Source organism: Arachis hypogaea, chromosome 3 (assembly GCF_003086295.3).
Source record: "Arachis hypogaea cultivar Tifrunner chromosome 3, arahy.Tifrunner.gnm2.J5K5, whole genome shotgun sequence".
Classification (NCBI taxonomy): domain Eukaryota; kingdom Viridiplantae; phylum Streptophyta; class Magnoliopsida; order Fabales; family Fabaceae; genus Arachis; species Arachis hypogaea.
In genome coordinates this window covers 34728974-34738394 of record NC_092038.1, presented here as the reverse complement: position 1 = coordinate 34738394, position 9421 = coordinate 34728974, and the positions used below count along the sequence as shown (strand labels likewise).

The window sequence follows — 9421 nt, the reverse complement described above, 5'->3', positions numbered from 1 at the left end:
CGATGACTTCTGTGACTCGGTACGGGCCTTTCCAATTAGCTGCTAATTTGCCATGTGTTGATAGTCTTCTAGCTGCTTCTGTTTTAGTGAGCACAAGGTCATTTACTTGGAAAGACCTTGGGTGAAGTCTTTGGTCATATCTTCGGGCTATATGCTGTTGCATGGCCAAATGTTTGACTACTGTGGACGATCTGAGTTCTTCTATAAGGTCAAGTATGGATTGTCGAGTTATGTCTTTTGTAGTTTGGTCGGCCAATTCAGTGCGCAGTGAGGATTGGGAGATCTCCACTAGTATCATTGTGTCTGAACCATAGACTAGCCGGAAGGGCGTTTCCTTTGTGGTTGAGTGAATGGTGGTGTTGTATCCCCATATGATCTCTGGGATAAGCTCGGCCTAGAGGCCTTTTGCATCATCCAGCTTCTTTCTTAGAGCATGTAGTATTACTTTATTTGCAGCTTCTGCTAGCCTGTTTGTTTGTGGATGCTCTACTGATGAAAAGTATTGTTTGATTTTCAAGTCCTGCAAGAAGGATGTGAATTTTTTATCAGCAAACTGGCGACCATTATCTGTGATAATGTGCCGAGGAATGCTAAATCGACAAATAATATATTTCCAAACAAAAGAAAGCATTTATTGTGATGTAATCTTGGCTAGAGGATGCGCCTCTATCCATTTGGAAGAATAATCAATTGCTACAACCAGAAATTTTACCTGTCCTGATGCTGTGGGGAAAGGGCCGAGGATATCAATGCCCCATTGGTTGAACGGCCAACTTACCTCAGAACAGTGTAGGAGTTTGGTCGGGAGATGTTTGATCGGATTGTGTTTCTGGCAGTTGTAACAGCTTTTAACTTTTGCTTGACAATCCTGTCGTATTGTTGGCCAATATAATCCAACTCTGAGGATTTTTGAAGACAGACTTCGGGCTTTGAGGTGTGTACCACAGATCCCTTCATGCGCCTCGGCAAGTGCAAGCTCAGCTTCTGATCTGCAAAGACATTTTAGTAATGGACGAGAGAATCCTCGTCTATATAGGCAATTATTATAAATTGTAAAAAATGAGGCTTGTCGGCGGAAGTGTCGAGCATTTTCGATGTCGCCTGGCAAGATCCCTGTCCAAAGATAGTCTATGTATGGAGATCTCCAATCTACTTCCTGTGTTACACTTAAGATTTGTGTGAGTTCAATGCTTGGCTTAAGCAGTGTTGACTGATAAAGGGATGACCCATTTGGTTGAGTACTGGCAAGTTTAGACAGAATGTCAGCTCGGCCATTACTCTCCCTTGGTATGTGCTGTATTTCGTATTTAGAAAATTTTGAAAGTAAATTTTGTACGATGTCCAAGTATTTAGAAAGCAAAGGGTCATTTACTTGGTATAAGTTGTTTACCTGCTGGACGATTAGTAAAGAGTCGCAATATACCTTAAGTTCGGTGATGTTTAGGTCGGCAGCGAGTCTAAGGCCAGCAATTAGGGGTTCATACTCACTTTGATTGTTGCTTGCTTTAAATGAAAAATTGAGGGAATGTTCAATGACGTTGTCGTGGCTATCATCAAGTATGATACCTGCTCCACATCCTTGTGGGTTGGAGGACCCATCGACGTATAAAGAACATTTGATGTAATCTTCGGTTGTGTCTGGTACTGAGAACTCGACGATGAAGACAGCCAAGAATTGGGACTTCATAGATGTTCGGCCTTCGTACTTGATATTAACTTCTGATAGCTCCACCGACCATTTTACTAGTCGGCCAACCAACTCAGGTTTCTGAAGGACTTGTCGCAAAGGGTGATCTGTCCAAACATGGATTTCATGGCTCTGAAAATATGGTCGGAGTCTTCTCACCGAGAAGACAAGGGCTAAGGCCAGCTTTTCAATGGTCGGATATCGAAGCTCGGCATTCTGCAATGTTTTGCTGGTAAAATAGATCGGGAACTGCTTCTTTTCCCTTTCTGCAACAAGTGCGGAGTTTATAGCCCAGTTAGTGACAGATAAATATAAGAAAAATGGTTCCCCCTGAAGGGGTGATAAACCACTATTTTATGGTTTATATTGTGTTTATTTGAGTGATTTTTATCAAGTCTTTACCCATTTATTCATATTATTAGCATGTATTTACAATTCCTTCCCAAAATTGTTCCATGGTTGAAAACTTGCTTCCTAGAGATCCTTTAATTACGTATTTTAAATCTCCTTTATACCATTTGATGTCGTGATCTGTGTGTTAAGTGTTTCAAGCTTCATAGGGCAGGAATGGCTTAGAGAATAGAGAAGAAGCTTGCAAAAATGGAAGGAACACAAGAAACTAACGGGATGACCAGCGAACACCGACGCAGACGCGTGGCTCACGCGACCGCGCGAAATGGAGAAAATCACAGTGATGCGTTCGCGTGCCTAACACGAACGCGTGGATTGGAAGCTGCACGAGTGACGCGAACGCGTGGACGACGCGTACGCATGGCAAGGAAAAATGCTGAATAACACGCACGCATGGACGACGCGTACACGTGACATGCGCGATCTGTAGAATTAATAGAAAATGCTGGAGGCGATTTCGGGCCGCATTTTGACCCAGATTTCGGCCCAGAAACACAGATTAAAGTCAGGGAATATGCAGAGACTCAACATATCAGATCATACACACAATTTTAGGTTTAGAAGTAGTTTTTAGAGAGAGATGTTCTATCCTCTCGCTTAGGATTTAGGATTAGGATTCCTCTTAAAGGAATTAGGATTTCTTCTTCTCAATTTTCAGGTTCAATGTTCCTTTTACTTATTTTCTCAATTTGGTTTATGAACTCTTTATGTTTGGATTGATTTTCTTTTATTAATGCAATTTGAGGTATTTCAGATCTATGATTTTATTTAGCTTTTTACATTCTTAGCTTTGGTTGATTAATTGGAGACACTTGAGTTATCAAACTCAGTTGTTGATTGAAATTGGAATTACTGATTGATCTGGATCACTCTAAAGCTAGTCCTTCCATAAGGATTGACTAGGACTTGAGGATCAAGCTAATTAGTCCACTTGACCTTCCTTTGTTTAGTAAAGGCTTACCAAGTGGGATTAAAACCCAATTCTCATCATACCTGATAAGGATAACTAGGATAAGACTTCTAATTTTCATACCTTGCCAAGAGTTTTCCCATTATTAATTTATTTCCTGCAATTTATTTCTCTTGTTCAAACCTTTAAAAACCCAAAATACTGTTTTCCATAACCAATAATAAAACACACATCCCTGCAATTTCTTGAGAAGACGACCCGAGGTTTGAATACTTCGGTTATTTATTTTTTTTGGGTTTGCTTAAGTGACAAACAAAACTTTTGTACGAAAGAATTCTCTGTTGGTTTAAAAACTATACTTACAACGCGATCATATTTGTGAAATTCTTTACCGATAGAAAATCCGATCGTCAAGGGGGGTTTGTAAGATTGGCGGTTTTGAAAGATTTTCTTTAATAATTTTGAATGCTTGTTCGCAGTCATCGGTCCATTGGAAAGCTTTTTTCTTTTTTAAAGTTTGGAAAAAATATAGAGATTTAGAAGCAAGGCAAGGTAAAAATCTAGAGAGGGCAACAAGTCTCCCTGTTAACCGCTGGACTTCTTTGATGGTTTGTGGGCTTGTCATGTCTAAAACAGCTCAGAATTTTTTTGGATTTACCTCGATACCTTGGCTAGTGAGCAAGAAGCCGAGGAATTTGCCGCTCTGGACCCCAACTGCGCACTTCTTGGAATTTAACCGCATGTTGTATTTTCTTAGTTGACCGAAGATTTCTGCGAGGTCATCAAGGTGATTGTTGCCAATTTTTGTCTTGGCGACCATATCGTTAACGTAGACCTCAATGTTTCTGCCGATCTGTTTGGCGAAGACTTTGTCCATTAGACGTTGATATGTTGCACCTGCATTCTTAAGGCCAAATGGCATGACTTTATAACAATAGTTTCCATATTCAGTAATAAAGACTGTCTTATTTTGATCGGATGGATGCATTTGGATCTGGTTATAACTAGAATATGCATCCATAAAGCTGAGTTTTTCATAACCAGAGGCATTATCAACTAAGCAATCAAAAGAGGGCAAAGGATAGGAATCTTTGGGGCATGTGATAAACCACTATTTTATGGTTTATCTTGTGCTTAATTGAGTGGATTTTATCAACTCTTTACCCACTTATTCATACTATTTGCATGGTTTTACATTTACCTTCCTAATTATGTGCTTTGATTGAAAACATGCTTCTTTGGCCTTAAGTTCCCTATGTTTAATCCTCTCTTATTACCATTAGATGCCTTGATATGTGTGTTAAGTGTTTTCAGATATTATAGGGCAGAAATGGCTCAGAGGATGGAAAGGAAGAATGCAAAAATGGAAGGAATACAATAAGTTGGAGAAACTGCTAAGCTATCCAGCCTGACCTCTTCGCACTCAAACGGCTATAACTTTAGCTACAGAGATTCAAACGACGCGGTTCTAGTTGCGTTGGAAAGCTAACGTCCGGAGCTTCGATTTGATATATAATACGCCATAGTTGTCCTGACTCTAGGTGACGCGAACGCGTCGCATCTGTGAACTTCAACCCGCGCGGCTGCGTGGGCGACGCCTCCGCATCACTTGGCCGCGACCTGTACGGACCAGAAAGCGTTGGAAGAGACTTCTGGGCTGTTTCTGACCCAGTTTTCAGCCCAGAGAATACAGATTAGAGGCTATAAAGTGGGGAAATGCATCCATTCATCATCATGCTTTCATAATTCATTTTCCATGATTTAGATTTAGTTTTGAGAGAGGTTCTCTCCTCTCTCTCTTTAGGATTAGGATTTAGTTTTAGGATTTTATTTGCTTCAAGGATTATCTTTTTACTAGGTTCAATGTTCTTTTGCTTGACAGTTATCTCTTATTTTCAGATACCATTAATGCTTGCTTGTATTAGTTATGTTGCCTATTTGGCTTATGCTACATTCATGTTATGATTTTCTTATTTAAATATTTCAGTTCAATATTGCTCTTTTTATTCATGTTATTAATCATTCCCAATCTGAAGATATTCTTATTCCGGTAGATTTAATTTCCTTCCCTTTTGGTCTTGGTTAAGAAATCAGTAACTCAGGAGTTATCTTAGCTCAACATAATTGATAACTGTTATCTTGCTAATTGAACTGAACTTCAATAATCCCAACCTTTTCTTAGGAAATAAATAGGATTCGAAGGTCTAACTAATTAGTCCCTTGACTTTCCTTTGCTTTAGCAAAGGTTAACTAAGTGGAATTAAGATTCAACTTTCATTATTATTGATAAGAATAACTAAGTCTGGACTTCCAATTTCTCATACCTTGCCAAAAGTTTGCTTTACAGTATTTATTTATTTTAATTGTCATTTAAATTACTTGTCATACTTCTTCCTTAATTCCAAAACCCCCAATTTTACCTTTTTCATAGACAATAATAAGAACATACCTCCATGCAATTCCTTGAGAAGACGACCCGAGGTTTGAATACTCGGTTATCAATTTCAAAGGGGTTTGTTACTTGTGACAACCAAAACGTTTGCACGAAGGGATTTCTGTTGGTTTAGAATCTATATCTACAACGCGACTATTTTTGTAAAATTCTTTACTAGCAAAAATCCTAACGTCAAAATGACCCACGCGGCCGCGTGCCCTAATTTTCGACGTACAAAGGGTGCACAACGAATTATTGTGCAAGAGTGGTGCTAGATTGGTGCTGGACGCACAATCTCTATTACGGGACCGCGTCGCCGACGCGTCCGTGTCATTCCCTTCTCAAGCCCACTCACGCGATCGCATGCCCCACGCGATCGCGTCACCCCAAATTTGGCAAAAATAAAAATTCGAACAGAGAGTTGTGCGAGCGCGAGGCTGCCCTCGCGCCAGTAGCATAACCTGAGTCACGCGTCCGCATGACCGACGCGACTGCGTCGATTAATTTAAGCACTAGTCGCACGACCGCGTCCCCCACGCGTCCACGTCGCTTGCGCCGCACAACTTTTTCAACGCAGCCAAATATCTTATCTTCTCTTCCCTATACCTAATTCTTTTCTTCCTTTCTTATTTCTTTTCTTCCTTCTTCTTCCTTTTCTTACTTTCTTCTTCTCATCTTTTTCACCTCTATTCTATTTTATTTAATTTATTTGCATACTTTCTTCCATTGTATTTTAATTTTGTGCATCTTTTTATTTTCTTTTCTAAATTTATTAATTTTTCCATTGGTGTTACTTGTTCATATTCAACTGTTGTGTCTTTTCTGGTATTATTTTGGTACTCAGTGACTTGTTTTACACTGTTGGGTAATATTGTTTAAGTCAATGCTATTCTTTTATGATATTTGTATTAATTTTGCATTGACATGAATTTATATTATCTTGCACTCTCTTTCCCATTGTTACAAATTTTTGCACTCTTGCTTTGCCATGTACTTCTACTGTTTTCTCACTTGCATGTTGTAGCTACCATGTAATTGAGACTCTTATTATCTGGCATTAACACCCATATTTTATTTATTTTCTATCTTTATTTTTGGGTTACTTTTTTTCTTTTCCCTCTTCTTTCAGGATGGCCACCACGAAGGGAGAGGAAAAGCTTCTTAATGGGAAGACAAACAAGTCCACCTGTACAATCTTTGGAGAAAGGCATCAGTTGGAGCAGCCATCCACTTGTTCATCTTAGCATGCACTGAGGACGGTGCAATCTTTAAGTGTGGGGAGGTCGATACTGATCTCCATGGGTTAGTACTTTCTTGTCTCAACACCAATGTTTAAATTTTCTTTGTAGCTAGTTGTTGCATTTGCATATTTATTTGATTTTGTGCATATTTTACCACTTGGTTGAAGAAATATTTTCTTTTTCAAGAAATTTTTATAGTATTTCACTAATTTAAATTGAAAAATTTGTGTTAAACTTGTTTTGAAGTTGTATTTGGAATATGGTTTTTGAGCCAAAGAACACACAACCTGTGAAGATTTTGAGCTTATTTATATGGTTACATTATTTAACCATAAATTTTTATTCTTGTGTGTTTTCTTCTCTATAATTGTAATCTTTGCTTTGTTCCATTCTATATGTCCAATATTTAATATATTTACATGCTTGCATATGATTGAGGCCATTGTTTGATTCTAGCTCACTTATCCCAAAATTAGCCTACCTTTTACATCACCCTTGTTAGTCCCCTTGAGCCTTTAATTCCCTCTTATTCTATAAACCACAACACTAGCCTTAAGCAGAAAAATAAATTTAAAATCCCAAGTTGAATCCTTGGTTAGCTTAAGATAGAAATTGTGTAACTGTGTAAGTGTGGGAAACCTATTGGGAACATGGATGATAAAAATAAAGGGCAGGAAGTTGAAAAGAATGAAATAATTCAAAATAAAAATTTTGGGAAGCATGCTCATGTGAAATCAAAATAATTGAATTACCATGTGCATTTAAAAAAAATTAATTCAGTATTTGAATAAAGGGGATACAAAAGAATTCCCTAAATGCAAAATAAAGCAATGCACATGGGACAAAATTAAAACTAATGCATGAGCATGTAACAGCAAAAGTGGGAAAATTATAGGAAGCTAAGTATAATTTTAAAATTTTTATAGAGTATGTATATGTTAGGTGAGATCTTAGACTACTCAAGGATTCACTTTACTAGCTCACTTAGCCTTATATATACCCTTACCTTTACCTCAGCCCCATTACAACTCTGAAAAGACCTCATGATGTTTGCATTGGTATGCTAAATATTTGTTGATTGATTAGATGAAGAAAAAAGTTTTAGAAAGCATGACTAGAGAAGAGTAGAGTGATTACCCTATACACTAGAGAGATTTGAGCGCATATACACTACCAGTGAGGGTTCAGTGCTTAATTCTATGTTCCCTGCTTTCATGAGCTATCTTCTTACAAGTTTACTTGTCTTTATTTTATATGATTTGAATTAGTGAAATCTGATTTATGTTTGTCTTGGAGAACTTATTTATTTTTAACCAAGTAGGTAGAAAAATTTTTGCATGTAGTTGCATTCATATAGATAGGTTGCATTTCATACATCCTACCATTCCTCTTCATCTTTATAGTTTCTCTTGAGCTTAGCATGAGGACATGCTATTGTTTAAGTGTGGGGAGGTTGATAAACCACTATTTTATGGTTTATCTTGTGCTTAATTGAGTGGATTTTATCAACTCTTTACCCACTTATTCATACTATTTGCATGGTTTTACATTTACCTTCCTAATTATGTGCTTTGATTGAAAACATGCTTCTTTGGCCTTAAGTTCCCTATGTTTAATCCTCTCTTATTACCATTAGATGCATTGATATGTGTGTTAAGTGTTTTCAGATATTATAGGGCAGGAATGGCTCAGAGGATGGAAAGGAAGAATGCAAAAATGGAAGGAATACAATAAGTTGGAGAAACTGCTAAGCTGTCCAGCCTGACCTCTTCGCACTCAAACGGCTATAACTTTAGCTACAGAGATCCAAACGACGCGGTTTCAGTTGCGTTGGAAAGCTAACGTCTAGGGCTTCGATTTGATATATAATACGTAATAGTTGTCCTGACGCTAGGCGACGCGAACGTGTCGCATCTGCGAACTTCAACACGCGCGGCTGCGTGGGCGACGCCTCCGCGTCACTTGGCCGCGACCTGTACGGACCAGAAAGCGCTGGAAGAGACTTCTGGGCTGTTTCTGACCTAGTTTTCAGCCCAGAGAATACAAATTAGAGGCTATAAAATGGGGAAATGCATCCATTCATCATCATGCTTTCATAATTCATTTTCCATGATTTAGATTTAGTTTTGAGAGAGGTTCTCTCCTCTCTCTCTTTAGGATTAGGATTTAGTTTTAGGATTTTATTTGCTTCAAGGATTATCTTTTTACCAGGTTCAATGTTCTTTTGCTTGACAGTTATCTCTTATTTTCAGATACCATTAATGCTTGCTTGTATTAGTTATGTTGCCTATTTGGCTTATGCTACATTCATGTTATGATTTTCTTATTTAAATATTTTAGTTCAATATTTCTCTTTTTATTCATGTTATTAATCATTCCCAATCTGAAGATATTCTTATTCCGGTAGATTTAATTTCCTTCCCTTTTGGTCTTGGTTAAGAAATCAGTAACTCAGGAGTTATCTTAGCTCAACATAATTGATAACTGTTATCTTGCTAATTAAACTGAACTTCAATAATCCCAACCTTTTCTTAGGAAATAAATAGGATTCGAAGGTCTAACTAATTAGTCCCTTGACTTTCCTTTGCTTTAGCAAAGGTTAACTAAGTGGAATTAAGATTCAACTTTCATTATTATTGATAAGAATAACTAAGTCTGGACTTCCAATTATTATTGAGACTGTTGTTGTAGCATTCCCTGGCTTCTCGGGCATCACTGTGAATGGTTGCAATTGTGTT

The 9421-nt window shown here is 37.9% G+C and overlaps 1 protein-coding gene across 1 annotated transcript; it reads right to left on the bottom strand.

Moving 5' to 3' along the window:
* Window positions 1–394: 394 nt before the first annotated feature.
* On the bottom strand, window positions 395–3885 carry LOC140183410 (uncharacterized). The gene is made up of 5 exons (XM_072231824.1): window positions 3675–3885; window positions 1391–1953; window positions 1102–1294; window positions 779–989; window positions 395–590 (listed from the first exon to the last, which is right to left on the bottom strand). Exons 1-5 carry the CDS (start codon window positions 3883–3885, stop codon window positions 395–397), a joined length of 1374 nt encoding a protein of 457 aa, XP_072087925.1.
* Between the last annotated feature and the right edge of the window lie 5536 nt (window positions 3886–9421).

Bases quoted from the DNA above. Each gene is read 5' to 3' on its own strand.
- LOC140183410 (XM_072231824.1), bottom strand. From the start codon at position 3,885: ATGGACAAAGTCTTCGCCAAACAGATCGGCAGAAACATTGAGGTCTAC. The intron at 1,295-1,390 runs GTAAACAACTTA...TACGAAATACAG, and splicing joins CTTTACTAATCGTCCAGCAG to CACATACCAAGGGAGAGTAA. The intron at 990-1,101 runs GCGACATCGAAA...ATGTCTTTGCAG, and splicing joins TTGGACAGGGATCTTGCCAG to ATCAGAAGCTGAGCTTGCAC.